At 40.6% G+C, this 15,302-nt stretch overlaps 1 protein-coding gene across 7 annotated transcripts in view; it reads right to left on the minus strand.

The window, feature by feature from the left end:
• The window catches only part of szt2 (SZT2 subunit of KICSTOR complex), a 55,253-nt gene that overhangs the window by 33,134 nt on the left and 6,817 nt on the right, over positions 1 to 15,302 (minus strand). For 6 of the 7 annotated variants that reach the window (XM_029499279.1, XM_029499280.1, XM_029499277.1 and 3 more), the window contains exons 17-39: positions 15,060 to 15,138; positions 14,847 to 14,935; positions 13,942 to 14,110; positions 13,382 to 13,499; positions 12,365 to 12,478; positions 12,056 to 12,259; positions 11,857 to 11,951; positions 11,577 to 11,715; positions 10,839 to 11,159; positions 10,314 to 10,446; positions 9,696 to 9,826; positions 8,702 to 8,969; positions 7,448 to 7,619; positions 7,208 to 7,300; positions 6,832 to 6,910; positions 5,945 to 6,223; positions 4,694 to 4,829; positions 3,589 to 3,705; positions 3,429 to 3,498; positions 2,879 to 3,064; positions 1,921 to 2,151; positions 977 to 1,229; positions 532 to 606 (exon numbers count right to left, since the gene is read on the minus strand). In XM_029499279.1, the coding sequence (XP_029355139.1) occupies positions 532 to 606; positions 977 to 1,229; positions 1,921 to 2,151; positions 2,879 to 3,064; positions 3,429 to 3,498; positions 3,589 to 3,705; positions 4,694 to 4,829; positions 5,945 to 6,223; positions 6,832 to 6,910; positions 7,208 to 7,300; positions 7,448 to 7,619; positions 8,702 to 8,969; positions 9,696 to 9,826; positions 10,314 to 10,446; positions 10,839 to 11,159; positions 11,577 to 11,715; positions 11,857 to 11,951; positions 12,056 to 12,259; positions 12,365 to 12,478; positions 13,382 to 13,499; positions 13,942 to 14,110; positions 14,847 to 14,935; positions 15,060 to 15,138 (3,551 nt within the window). The remainder of the gene's footprint in view (positions 1 to 531; positions 607 to 976; positions 1,230 to 1,920; positions 2,152 to 2,878; positions 3,065 to 3,428; positions 3,499 to 3,588; positions 3,706 to 4,693; positions 4,830 to 5,944; positions 6,224 to 6,831; positions 6,911 to 7,207; positions 7,301 to 7,447; positions 7,620 to 8,701; positions 8,970 to 9,695; positions 9,827 to 10,313; positions 10,447 to 10,838; positions 11,160 to 11,576; positions 11,716 to 11,856; positions 11,952 to 12,055; positions 12,260 to 12,364; positions 12,479 to 13,381; positions 13,500 to 13,941; positions 14,111 to 14,846; positions 14,936 to 15,059; positions 15,139 to 15,302) is intronic. The other variant, XM_029499278.1, reaches the window with a different exon arrangement.

Genomic DNA, 15,302 nt, shown 5'->3' on the forward strand with positions numbered 1-15,302 from the left:
TTTGTTTTTTTGCAAAAAACTGTTAACGAGTTAAGAAGGAAAAAATGTAGGCGAAAAGAGCAGCAGATAATGAATGTTGCTTAACACATCTGGTTCTGATGTTCTGGGATTACAAGACAGACTCTGTCAGACAGGAAGTCAATGATACACCTGCAGGTGGAAGTGATTGTCTAGGAGAGTTTGTCTTGTAGCCCTGAGTGACATTAGTGAATGCAGAGCTGATGTCTGAAAAGGCAGCAGCAAAAACATCTTTCTGCAGTAATAGAAAATGTAAAGATTTGATTGGTACAGCTTATCAGGGTGACACCTGTGAAACAGCAGCTACATGGTGCTGAGGTCGGTAAAGTGTATTCTTACACTTGAGGAAATAATCCTCAATCCTTTGCTGTGTGCTGGTGCTGTACACACAACTTTCATATTTTTTCAATCTAACAAATTGGTAAAATTGACCACTAGGATTTAACCACCACAACCCCCTCACTTATCAGGCACTGTAAACCAGTGTTGCTGGTAAACCATCATTCAGCCTACCCTGCATATCTGAGTCCAGACTACCCTGGCTGGAGACCACACTCTGGACTCGACTAGGCCTAAGTTTGCCGCAGCCTGAGGAGAGACAATGAGACATTTCTGTCAAGACAACAAAGCAGAACAACTGCTCAGATATGCAAAAAGTACAAAAGATCAAAGTGCCAACACTGCCATCTGTAGCTCTATCTAATGATCATCTTGGCATTGTTTTGACTTATCTTAAGAGCCTTACCATTTACAAACGTTGAAATTCTTGTACTTGTTCTTGTGTAAAGTGGCCACAGATTTTGAACATGAACATGTGTGACAGGTATTAAATAATTTTATTTATTTATTTTATTTTTTTTAAATCACTGAAGCACCCCAAAGTGCATGCCAGATGTTGTTTTAACAAAGATGCAGACATCTCTGATGCACAGATGTGAACTGTGTCTGCAAGACTCACTGTGAGAGGCTAACGGCATGGACTCAGCCAGGCTGACACTTGGCAGGATCTTAGGGGATGAGGTGGGCTCCGTGCAGCAGTCAGTCTGGAACTGGGGGGCACTGGGCTGACCACAGTCCCTCAGTATTGTAGCAGACTTCTGATTAACAGCATCATCTGCCTCATGCTTCGGGGCTCTGACTGGCTCACTGGCATCAGCTGTTGTGTCACTGGGAGCGTCAGCAGCCGCACTGATGGAGCTCTTGTCTTCACTCTGTAGTCAGACAGATGTGGAGTAAAATTATTTTTTAAAAACCTGTGATTTCTGCTTACAAGACATTACTAAGCATGTTGTTCTGTGCTCCCAAGCATTGTGAATTGGATGTTCTATCACTGAATGAAGATGAAAAAGCAGCTAATCAGAATTGAGTCCTGCACATGCCGTGGGAATGCTTTTTTTGACTTGGATAACATATCCCAGAATTGCTTTGTCCCATGTTACTGTTGACTTATCCAAATCTACTAAAGAGAGACAATATCTCACACAGAAAAGTCTATTAATGTGTCAAGTAACTGATCAAAAGATCATGTGTCAGTATCTGACTGAGCTCAGGAGTTGTTCAATTATCCTACCACGAATTCTGTTCCCTGCGCAAGATTCCAATTTACGAAATTTCTTTTCAAAACACAAATGATTGCAGTTCTACAAAGACTTAGCAGCACCTTCAATCTTTCAGTGTTAAAGAACAGAAATCACTTTAGGAAAATGTCATGTCAGTAAGTGCAAACCTTAAGCAGTCTAAAATTTCATTGTTTCTAAAATCTGATTGCCTGTCTCACTCTGCTATAGGGGCTTGAAAATATTTGATAATTATACAGTAAAAAAAACAAACAAACAAACAAATAACTAAACAATACAGCAGAACTAAGTTTGTTACTCTGTGCATCACAGTGACATGTCCGACCTCACTGTGGGCAAATGCTGCCTGAGCCAGGCTGTCACTCTCAAGCATCATCTCCTCTGTCTGTGCTCCAGCACTGCAGGGTGTGGTGTGTGACAGGGGGGTTGCAATGCTCTCAGACAGCCTCCTTGGGTTAGGGATCCTCTGTGGGTGCAGTCTGCTAAGAGACATGTAGTAGAAGCTGTCCTGTGGTCCATTCAGGATGTAGCCAGAGAAAGAGATTCTGCGAAACTCCTGCAGGATCAGACATAATACAGTCACAAATCATTATTATGCAATGTGATTGTGTGTGCAAATGATACAATGATAGCTATTCCATCACAGACAAGTGGTGGATATTCAAATTGTATACCCGCGGTTCTCTACCTTTCTTTATTGACAACAAAGATCCTACATTCAAATCAAAAAACCCACAAATGAAGTAATCGCTAATAGTTTACATGTATCGTAAATTACAAGAAGATTAAATAGAGGACCAAGATAAAAATGCAAACGTGCAAAAACAATGATTATTGTTGACAAGTTAATTGCAGTGGAATAACAAACAAACTTTGACACAGAGGGGCGGCAAGCATTCGTGTGCTATGACTTTTCAAACCACAAAAGCTGGTGATAGATAGAACATAATGATACCTCAGTAAATTTGAACATTTTAAGCATGGCATATTTCAATAGCATTTTGCGTGGGCAATGGGGACAGGTGGGGCTTGAAAATTCCCCCCTGTCCAAAGTGGGGAATGGCTGAAATAGTTAGAGAATCACTGTTTTATGCCAAGAAAATACTTACTTACAATAGGAGAGGGAGATTAAAGGGATTACATGAAAATAGAGCATGAGTGTTAATCAATATTTTCTACTTGACCAGTGACTATGTACAATAAATAAGGTGTCAGCTGCAATGATTTATGAAAATCTCAAATTCAAATGAAATGAGTCTGTCTGTGTCTATCAGTGCTCTTGCCTCTTTGAATTTTTCCAGAGACTGCTCAGGTCCAAAGACAAACTGAAGTGGGACATCTTCAGAGTGACAGTGTGGGTGACCACTGGAGCATAAAACATGCTCTGCCACTCTTTGCAGTGTAGACGAGCTGATGACCCGAGAGTGACGAAGACCAGAGACTATCTCATCCTCAAGCAACCAGCGGATCTGCAACACACACACACAGTTCATCATTGTGTTTACAGTAACAGCAGCAGTACTGATTAGAAAGTAAAACAAGAACTCAAAATACAAAGACTTAAATTTGCTGGTAGCACTTTCAATTCAGAACATTTGTAAATAATATCAGACAAAATGAAAACATGATTGATGATATCTGGATCTATATTCAATAAACAATTCAATTTCAAGAAAAAAGATGTACTTTACTATGTGTTCTTATTTGTAAGTGTACTTAGGAACTACATTTTACATTTCATGTATTTCATTCTAATTACATGTTTGAGTTTAACTCCTCTTGAATAATGTTGTACTTATGTTTTTGTTGTGTTGTGCTGAAAATTTGATTTACCTTGTCCATTGTGGCTAGGATTGCTAACTTCTGAGGAACTGGGAGTTTGGATAAAGGGTCACCAGAGATACTGTGGAAGAAAAATAGACCCTCTGATTTGACTAAATCAAAGTCAATAGGAGTTGGTCGACCTCAGCTATGTACTGTAGAACAACCTCACCTATCAACACCAGCTCCCCTTAGACTGTCCAACACTGCCATCAGCTCCTCATCTGAGCGGTAAGACGATGGCTGTCCAGGTGAGCGATTCAGGGATATGCTGCTCTCCGATGTGTACCTGCACAAAAACATGAGCACTGAGTTGATATCATGGTATCATCACTTGCACTAATTCTCAGCAGATACAGTTTCAACAATGGGACTGGATTATATGATTTTGAATCAATATGAACATTTTTTAAAACATTTACCTCAGTTATGAATAATAAACAGCTGTATTGTTGCTCTCTTTCTCCCTCTCTCTTTTAGTCTTTACTCCTGATATTTAACAGTGTGATTGTATTCCAAGTGATCAAACTCACAGGTAGTTCAGCCTTTTAAATTTAAATTCCTTTTCTGTTGTGTATGAACTGATGTTTCTTTGCTTGGCATCACATTTACAGATGCCAAAATGACCCCAACTACACCCCGACAGGTCATTCTATCTGGGAAGAAGCTGCTTGGTTTGAGGCTAAGTGTTTGCTAGTTGAACAGGGCAGAAGTAGATGACTGTAAATTTCTCAGGGCACAGTTCACAAAAACAGAATTCAGAAAAGTATTAACTTAATTAACCAAAATTGGCAATTAGATAAAGTCAGTGAGAAGCTCAAAATTATTGACTTGATCATTCTTTTCAGTTAATCACCAAGCTCAACTTAGTCAAATATATTTGACAAAAACATTTATTAATACTTACTGAACAACAATTTTTCAATTGATAGACTGGTTGATTAAATGTTTTAGCTCTGTTTCACAATATCCCAATGGCTGACACCATGAAATTGCCATGTGAGCTAATAAAAGCAAGCCAAAACAGGGAAATTGCTGAAATATAGATGCAGAATAAAGAGGTTCCAAAAAAACTTTTTCTCCAAGTGTTTCAGGTTCTGTAACTAAGAATCTATTCAACACATTTGTTAGTATCAAATTATATACACAATATATTTTAGAAAGTAAACAGAACCTACAAGAAAACAGTGCCATTACTTTCACTTAAACTTACTGCAATCTAATCACAGGCTTCAAAATCATGAAAGAACAAATACCCTGCTTTGTCTCTGACTCACCTGTTGTGATGGAAATCAGTCACTGTTTCAATCTCCAGAGGAAGTGTCAAGACGAAAATATCTAAAGTGACCGAGAGCTCGTTCAAATCCACAGACTGCAAAGTATCAGCATTCTCCAGGCAGGAAATGATCTCACCTGTAACCAAACACCTGGGATAAGCACGACAACAAAAACTAACGTCTAATTGGCCAAACTCCAGCTTTTCATTTAAATTATTTTCAGTTAGTCATAGAAAGAAGGTGCAAAAGCAGCAGTTCAAAATGAAATAAGACTTATGAATGTTGGAATAAATTAAAGCCTTAAAAATACACCACTCACAAAAACTTAGGGATACTCTGCTTTCAGGTGAAATTTAAGAATGGACCTAAAATGCAGTATAACTTTTACAGGTGAACTTAGTGTGACCTCTAAACGTTTGAATGCACATGCCCAACTGTTCAATGTTTCAGTACTTTTTGCACAACGTGCTGCTCTTTAACAAGGAGCTTAACAACAAAATTCACAACAGGTGTTTGATCCACGAATCAACCAATACATTTCCTGGTTCAGTCAGAATTGGTATATAAACATCATGAGACCAAGACGACACATAACAACTGATCAACAGTACCTCACCATTGCAAGGCTTCAAACAGGATGTTCTCAGACAGAAATGGCCACTGAGCTTAGAGTGCCACAGAGTGTCATCAGCAGGTTGCAACAGAGATACAGAGACTGTAAGAGTCACAGAAAGGCATTGAAGTGGATGTCTTTTTGCCACTTCCCACACGGATGGCCGCTTCATTGTGAACAGTGCCCTGTGGAACTGGATGCCACTCAATCCAGGCACATTTAAGGGAGATGAGAGGCACCCAAAATGTCAGGTCAGACCATTCGAAACCGTTTACATCAGCGTAGTCTGCATGCTAGACGACCTGCAAGGGTACCTGACCACATCACCAACATGTTCACAAGTCTCAACAGTTATTGAGACATTGACATTTTTTGTTGTGGTATACCCACCACAGTTGTTGGCTTTTCTTTCAATACATTGTTTGAGATGAGGAAATCACCACTGTATGCTTCTACTTAAATGCCCTCCTGTCATGATATAATATCACCATAGGGTGAACTTTTACATTTTCCACAAATTTCACCTGAAAGCCAAATATCCCTAACTTTTTGCGAGTAGTATATGTAAGGAAACAAGACTCGTAATTGATCCACGACTGCTGTGATTGAACCCGATTTGTAAGCAGGGCTATACTTACCCAAGCAAGTAGGTAGTGTCTGTATTGGCATGGAGCCATGGCAGCTTTTCATATTGACAGAGCATGTGACATGAAGAAACAGTGGAGCCATGTCCAGCGGTGGGTCCTCAGGCTCAAGCAAGGAGTCTCCCTCCAGAATGCTGAAAGAGTCCTGGTCCAGGTTTACAGTGTTGGAGTCTGACAGGGACTGGTCTTCACCCTCTCTGTAGGGGCTGGTGTCTGCATGTTCTTCATACTCCACCACCAAATCTGTGTCACTCTCTATCATGACACAGCACCCTGACACAAAGAATATCCGTATCACTATCATATCACTTAGGGAATGTTGGTTGGATTTGAAGGCAAATTAGATAAACACGAAAGAAAAATCAAACAAATATGGGAACAAAGTGATAGAGGGGCCCTGGTGACCTGGAGATGTTCTAAATAAAGGTGCATTGATCATGCCAAAATGACAAATCAGATGTTTGTAGGCTCTCCCCTGCACAAAAAGTTCATTTCGCCTAACAGTCTTTGCTCCCCTCTGCTGGACAACATTTAAATACAATTTGGTCAATGCAGTTTGTGTTTAATGTGGCAGGGAATTTTAGTGTGAGTTTCTTCCCAAAAATCTGGAGCTAGATGCTGTTGTGTGTGACAATCAGGAAAATCAGTTGTGTCAGAAACTCAAACCAGCCCATCTGGCACCTTATTTTTCCTTGTGATGTTTGATGTGAACACAAACTGAAGATCTTAACCTGGATCTGCAGGAATTTATACACTGACTGATTAAATGACTGCATGGGTGGGCAGGCCAAAAGACGGAGTAAGAAAGTAAGTCATCGGTTTGGTGCTTTTAAGTATTTACAGTCATTCAAACAAAAATAGCCCATTAAGGCTATGCTCACCATCATCTGTAGCTGGCTCACTTTCTGATGCAAACTCCTCACTGGGTCTCCTCTCAATTTCATCATCCTCTGAGTCGTCCTGAAGAGACAACTCACAATTTCAAGATCAACCCAGGCCAACCAACAGTAGCATTTACAACTCATGTGGGCTGTGAGTATCTGGTCGCTTCATCTTCAGCTCTCCCAGTTGGCAATGTATGGGTTTAATTGGTCTTTACCCATAGACACCATTCATTGATCATGCAGGTTAAAGAATGAGCCCAATCACTGTTGACCCAGAATCCTTATTATCTCACTCAATCCTCAAAACAAACACAGTTTGGATAAAACACAAACTGATGGTAAACGCAGAGTCCGCAGTATCTTGTCAACTTACCTCTTTCTTGGATGACATGGGACAGTAGAAGAAGTAATGTGGGTTGGAAGGCACAGTTTTGAAATATTCAGACACAGTATCCATGAACTTATCCTGTCAAATAATTCATTATAAATATTAGTTTCATCTTGCAGATATAATTTGCACACTCACCAATCACTTCAGAGCTTATATTTAAAAGGAATAACAATGTGACATTAAGAAGGTGAATCACTTCCCCTTTAGGTTTGCAGACAATACCTGTATTATTCTGTGCAGATCTGGGTACACCTCACACTTTGGTTGTGTCTGTAGCACGCTCAGAGGAAACTCAGGTATCTTGGCTGTCCTGGATTCATCCAGGTTCAGGGGAGATGTGAGAGCAGAAGAATTCCCTCTAGTTTCAGCTTCACTGGCATCCTCCATCTCTATACTATTGACAGAAACATCACAGAATGAATTCTGTTATCTCTCTGAAATTAAAATGATTGCAGCTAGTAGATTTGTACAGTAGTTGGTTAGGCATTGAATTTGCAGCCTTCACAGTGCTCTTGTGAAAATAAATCCCCGCTCAGACTCTGAGTGGTAGAAGTAGCCGTGTTTCTTCTTTGGGAGACCAGAAAGACTAGAGACTAGACCAGAGACCGGACCCCTGCAAAGAGTAAACCAGATCAAACCAGACAAGACGAGACACCGGACACCCAAGAGACTAGACCGGACTAGACTAGAGCAGAGAGCTGTATCGAACCCAGAACCTTCTTGCTGTGAATATACATCACTACCCATTGCTGCCCCTGCAACCAAGTTTTAAAATAAAATTAAAATCTGTGCTAAGATTATTGGCCAGTCTACAGAGACTATTATACACTCCTTTAAAGCAGCGCCCACTAAGAAGCTGCTTGGACAGTATACCCTCAGGCACATTCTTAATGGAGAATACCAACTGTTGTCCTCCATGACATGCCAAAATTTTAATGCAATAGACTAGAAGAAGAATTATTTTACACCACTCCATCCTGCAAATAATCCTTATTGCTGAATCAGTGTTTTGCCATCTTCTATCCAGTGGATACGTTTGTCATGGTGTGTTCCTTGTTTTTGTTGTCAATGGATAGCTTCTTGGATGCAAAAAAAAAAATTTCAGCTCCATCTAACAAAATAGGGAAAACTATCACAAACTGCTTCTAAGGTGTCGCTGTTTAAAATCCTACAACAGCCAAACGATCATCCCGTGCTGGTCCTTACTTCTAAAGAAGGAAATGGACTGGCCTGACTGCAACCTCACTGGTTCAATCTACAACTCCAAATCACACAAGAGCTGAATACTCTCAATCTGAAGTTGGCCTGGCCCCTGCCACCCACATGCAGTATTTATGATAGGTGCGACTACCTGGTGTGGACAGACACATTTACCAGCCAGTCAGGATGGCAGTAATGTGTGCGTGTTGTGAATGTAAATGAATATTCCTCATTCAGTACCAAACAAGGGTCAGGTTCATTTTACGCAACTCTTACCTAGACAAGGATGCTTGTGCTGCTGTGTCATCTACTTGTTCCTCTTCAACCTGTCCAATGATTAAAGTGGCAGGACTCTTTGAAGGTTTTGGATTCTTGCCCATTCCTGGAGCTCCACGATGCTCCCTGAATACTCTTATGTGTCCACAGAGGGTTTGGAGGAAGGAAGTCACATCAATCTCCTGCAGGGACTCTTCACAGTAGTCCATGGCCATCAGGACATCCTGGGAGCTGATGTTGTAGAACTGCTGGAGGCTGCGGTAAACACCTGTGGAGCACAGAAAGGCAATCATCAGCTGGATCTAACACTGCCACTGACTTTCATTTGGATTTTAACACATATGTGCACACTTGCTTTTGGCTAAATATTTTTACTATATTTCACCTCACCTGTAATAATATTGATCATTTAGTTGTATAATTTAATCGTTATATACTTGTTACCAAAACCATTACGAGACATCAGGGAGTCAGCATGTCATGTTCATTCATCGGCATTAACAAATGACCCAAACACAAATTGAGATGTACAAAAATATCAATCCATTCATCCAATTTCTACCGCTTTATCTGGGGAAGCCCAGACTTCCCTCTCCCTGGGGTTAGGGTTGACCATAGGTGAGGTTAGGAATGTAGACCCACGGTAAATCAAGAAAAACATCTTTTCAAAATTAGTCTTAAAGTAATAGTCTAATTTTCCATAATTTTTTTGTTGGTCCCCTTTTTGCTGCCCAATAGAAATACAGTGATATCAGTCATATTGCCCAGCCCTACAAATAATGACTAATTAGCACCAGACATTATTTTTTTTGCAGGTTTTGGTCATAAACCAAAGTCAAAATCAGTTACAGTTCATTCTGAGGAGAACGTGAACAGCTAAACATGAGATGAAACCACAGTTGCCATTACAAACCACATATCTCTAATTATTCTTGTTGCTAACTTTTTAATCTGCAGGTATATGTTGGTGGATACAGTTAAGGATATAGGTCACCTTTGACATAGCTCTGGTAGTAATGCTCCTGCAACAGGTTGCAGTAGTTTGCCAGCTCCGTGTGTTTGTGAGGCTGAGTCATGAGGTCAGTCAAAGAGGATGGATTGTTGCGTTCCTGAGACAGTAACCTGCTAAATGCCATAGGAGAGACAGAGGGTGGAATTTACTGTTGGGAATGCAGGCCTAATTGATGAAAAAAAAACACATTTTATACTTTCCAGTAGCTTTCATCCACAATTAAGAAAAATTAACAACTGCAAGTGCTGCAACAGACCCCACCTGTAAACCTGCAACACATTCTATGCCGTTGCTGTTTAGGAAATTATATAATAGAGGCTGGTAGGCTACTCTATTAATAGTTGGTTGTGGCAGCAATTAGTGCAAACAAAAGACTCCCTCTCATAAAGATAAAATAAATTCAAACTCCGTATGCCCTTCAAAAAGATTACTGGTAGGCTGATTCAGACAATTAGCTTTGGTCTGCCTCTAATCACTCTGCTGTACAACTACACCACTAAAATGAGGCTTTGCTGTCATTTTGTGTGGCCTTTACATGGGCATATCTGTAAGGCCACATCATTGTTTGGACCCTTCTTTTGTTCCTGGTCAACTCAATACCTGAAGACATCCTTGGGCAGGCGGCTTGAGTTGGGGTGTACCAGTTGCTCCTTCAGGTGCTCCATAGAGCAGTTGTAGATATAAACTGGACACTTCAACTGGCCGCTGTCACTTGTGCTAAAGTGGACTCCATCTAAAAAAAAAAAAAATTGTAAAGGTATTTTGTTAAACCAACATGAGTGAAATATATTTATTAGTAGTAACCTTACTGGGCATTTCTTTAGGACCACCTGTAAACTTGCTTGTTGATGGAATTATCAGTTCAGCCAATCACGTGGTAGCATGAGAAAAATGTGATCCCAGTGACTTAATTGTTGGAGTCAGATAGGTTGGTTGGGGTGTTTTTGAAACCACTGATCTCCTGGATTTATCTAAAACCAGTAAGCATCCTGATTTTGTGCCATAAGTAGTTGACTGTATTGGGCAAAAGGTTAATCTGCTCCTTTGCTCTTTTCTATTTGCTTTATGATCAATTTACCTCAATAATTTCTAACTGGAGCCCTTAACAAAATTATTCTGACTCACCTGAGTCAAGTGTCCCATTCTCTGTCTCTGACACCCGACTGTCCCATGAGTCATGGTCAAGGACCTGTGGGTCAGCAGGCCACATATGACCCTCAGACATAGGTGAGAGTATAGGGGACCTGGAATTAAAATGTCCACTGCTAGAGCACCTTTGCAGTCTACTGGCCAAACTGAGGGTAGACTCGGAGCTCTCCAGCCCAACGGTGGAGCCAGACAAGGTATCAGCCTGAGACTTAATGCTGGGGGTGAGAGTGTCATCTTGCATGCTGATGTTACTGTGAGGTTCTGTCTCCAGCCCTGTCGTCATCAGCATCATAACATCTACAAAACAAGTACAACATCCACATTTAACTTTCAAACTTAGAGACCCACAGTATACGAAAACCGGAGCTGCACCAAGCAGCATAATGGAGCTGTGGTTAGCTCACAGAAAGAAGGTTCTCGGTTCAAACCCTGGGCCTGAGGTCTTTCTGTGTTCCATTAGCACCTTCTCCCTGTCCCTGTGGAGAGGAGCCTACTCCAACTTCCTCCAACAGTCCAAACACATGTATGTTTTGGTTCATTGGTTACACTGAAATTGCCTGCAGGTGTCAGTGTGAAAGTTTGTTTGCCTGTATATGTTAGCCTTGAAATGGAATAACAGCCTGTCTACAATACAGCCCCCCATGATAAGCTGGTATTAGTCCCAGCCCCCTCTGTGTCACTGACAGATAACATAATGGATGGATGGAGGCGTACCTGTGAAAGAAGCAGGAAGAAAGGTGAGGATGATCTGTTGGGGGCTGATGTACTTGGCATAGCATTTCCAGTGGGGCGTAGAGCAGCTGCTCTCCACCAGCAGGGGCTCTTCTTCCACAAGGTCTGTGTTGCTGAAACTCTGTCAAAAGGCAGAGAGGAAACATGTTTATCACTCCAGTGGTGAACACTCATTACATATGCAGTGGAATCATGAATATATAATACTGCAGGTAAGAGTATTGACTTTGACTTTTTTAGTATGCTTGATTTTGGACATCACCTGCAAAGTGCTGGTAGATCCCATCACCTCTTTGCTGCTGCCGTTGGTGTGGAATGACATCATTGTATCTTGTCTGTCTGCAGGCTTCACACACTCTGACAGAACGTAGCATATAGATTTATGGACAGATCAACTATAAGGCTGGTAGGTTTTTTAACACCGTCCAAAGAAAACTGCTGAAACGAAATTAAATACTGACCATTAATAAAAGGTACGGAGAAAGGAGCCTCGTTTCCATCTCGTTCTCGCTCTAAGATGTGGTGCATGAGGGCAACGTGGTCGCTGTCAGCTAACGGGATCTCCCTGTCACTGAGCTCATGCTCCAGGCTACTGTGGAAAAGACTCAGCAGCAGCTCATTTGGCAGATAGGTAGAGCTGTGAACTTGTTCCTCATTCTCCACCACTGAGGATGAAAGAAGGAAGAAAGAGGACACATTTTGTGAAAACAGTATTACAATGGGACCGTATGGGAAGACTGTGACCAACATAAACCATGACTATAACATACCTGTACTGAATGTGAGGAATATGAGTTCAACCTGTTGACATTTGGGGAGCAACTGAATGAGGTCAAACTGAAAAGGAATGATGTGGATGCTCTCTTCAGGGGCAAGAGTTTCTGCTGCACACAGGAAAAAGAAAGACTCTGAGCCAGAAGTCACTATTTTACAATGTCAGCAGCAGCAGGGGGCATGAAGTGACATAATAACTGATAAATATGCAGAGAGAATTTTTCTGGTCATTATTGGCTATCTGATTTTTTGACAATGAGTGATAACTGATGATGACGATCGTTTTTAATTGCTTTACAGAAGTGCTAAACCACCTGACAGGGACTTTTCTTTTAGCACTGTTAAACTAAAATGAAACACAGCTGGTATTTAAAAATATCAAGCAAGCAATGTGTTCACTGTTTGGTCATTCTCATGTCAAGCTGACGGTGTGAACGACCGCAAATATACATACAACTGTGATGAGACATGTGAGTTCATGTGCCACCATAGTGCCAATATTGAGTGATGTGTGTTCAGTTGTATCAAATGATTGCTCACACCCTCAACAATTTGGTTGATATGTTCTCTTGATGAATGAACTGTCAAATCCTTTAAACATCTGCATCTGTGTAGAAGTGTTGTGTTTCACTCGGCTGCAGATTAACAGGAGTTAGCCAACTACTGTGTCAATGAAAAGTTAGGGAGGAAAGGCCCTGCTCTGATAGAATTTGGGAACAGCTGAAGACAAGGCTTGGACCAGCAGGAGGGCAGTACACAAGTAAATCAGATTTTTCTGATAAAAGAAAATTTCTTATTGAAAGAGTATAACTGATTGACTGATGGTATCACAATGTTATAATCTTGAATTTACAAGAGCATAATAGACGTAGAAACTGCAGCATCTGAAAGACCGTAGTGATGTTTGAAATAAAGCTGGCACTATCTGCAGCTGTTCCATTGACAACATACGCCATTTTCATGCAAGAACGTTTACTGGTTACTATGCATGTAATGTAGAAAAACTGCAGTACCTGTCACACCCTTGATTCCAGCTGGTTGTGACCAGACCTGTTCCTTATTCTGACACAGTAGGCTCAGATACTCAAAGGTCATCATGGTGGACATACACGTTAGATCTGTTGGGAAAATCTGTAACAACACAATCAGTGGCAACTTCATAAAATGAAATTTTGGCAAATATATATATATAATTTTTTTTTTTTTTTTTTTACATCGAATTGTGTTAAATTCTCTTTGGACACAGTTAGCACCTACACACAACCCTTTTATATTTTGAAATGCTTCGTATGCCCATGGGTTTGCTCCTTTCACCAAGAAGGGATAAGAAGTGGGTGGGATGGAAAACTGTACTTTGTTTCTGAGCTGCACTCAACCCTTCCCTTTCGTATTGTAAAGGTTTTTTCTAACATAAAGTTCTAAAAAAAAAAGTAGAAATAATCATGATTGTAGATTACCCTTTTTGTGAATGTAACAGTAACCTTGAATTTTTGCATGCACACATATTCACACCATCACCCTCAGATGGTGGATGGACAGTTACTCAAATGTTGTACATTACAGGAATACATACTGCTTGAGGGATCTCATTGTACGTGAGGCCCTGGAAGTGGCGATGCTGTTCCGTGCAGTTCATCACTGTACCACTCTGTGGTTCTACCCAGCACTCTGTCACCAGGTTCAGCTCCGCGTCCATGTCTACAGCCTCCACCTCAGTGTCATTGTCATCATCAGTGGAGAAGCTGAAGTGCCATGAATGAAAAAAGAGAGGTGAACAAATGTACACAGGTAAAACAAACCTACAGAATTTAAGTAATTCAAATATATTGCAATGCAATGTTTTCCATCTACTAGGACATGAGCCAAGTTCTAAATCTTCATCACAGCAGGTCAGTTCACTTGGTTTCTTTCTATTATTGAAGGGCTACTATTAAGTGGGGCATTGAGTAGTAATGGTACTTTACACTAGTGGCAAAACACAAACCATGGCAAACAACAAAGATATGAATTCAGACCTTAAAAAAAGAAAAAGCCCAGATGTTTTATGTATTTAGCTAATCAAAAATGCTGTTGATAATCAGATGGTGGAGTAAGGAAGGGGGATTTCATCTTCCAATATCTCCAAATAGTTAGTTAGCTATAGTTAGTTAGCTATAGTTAGTTCGTAGGAAGCAGAAAAATGGCTGCCAAAAACAAGAAAACCATGATGATGATGAACAGAGTAGTTTAGGTTGTGAGTCAACTTTCAGGAATAAAAGCTTTTAAAATAAAGAATTTGCGAATAAATGAAGCAGCAGCTTCTGTCAGCTGAAACTGCCAAAGCAGGACTGACATCACTTAGTACTGACTGGTTAGACCACAGACAAAAATCAAGAATCAGCACACAATTTCTGAATTTGTAAGAACTAAACAGCGATGCATCCTTTTTGTTAAGCTGAGATACAAACCAACACATTCAGTCTATGCAACCAGTCTCACCTGTCCTTAGTAGAGGTGGAGTGAGGTGGAAACAAGATGTACTGAACAATGCAAGAGTGACTCTCTCTTTCTGTGTCTGCTGACATCCCCTGAGGATTGAAATCACATTCAGAGGAAACTAATTGCAACCACTAGCAATAAAATGCGCATAAACACAACAGGAATGAGGTGAACTGAAATATTTAGTGCCACAAGCCATTCGATGTTGTCTACCTTCATGGGCAGCTCGATCACCATATTTACTATGCCCTCTCCACTGGCAGCAAAGTGAAAGCCTTCTGATATCCGGATGCTACACACACATCAAGAAAACAACAGTCAACAAACTTGCACATTTTACATGAGACCAAAACATGGTGAGTAAAGTATGACGCCCATATTAAGGGCGACCTGTTTTATGGTAAGGGATAAAGATGCATTTGTAATATCAACATAAGTAGGATCTGACTAGCTGGA

Source organism: Echeneis naucrates, chromosome 4 (genome assembly GCF_900963305.1).
Source record: "Echeneis naucrates chromosome 4, fEcheNa1.1, whole genome shotgun sequence".
In the NCBI taxonomy this organism is placed as follows: domain Eukaryota; kingdom Metazoa; phylum Chordata; class Actinopteri; order Carangiformes; family Echeneidae; genus Echeneis; species Echeneis naucrates.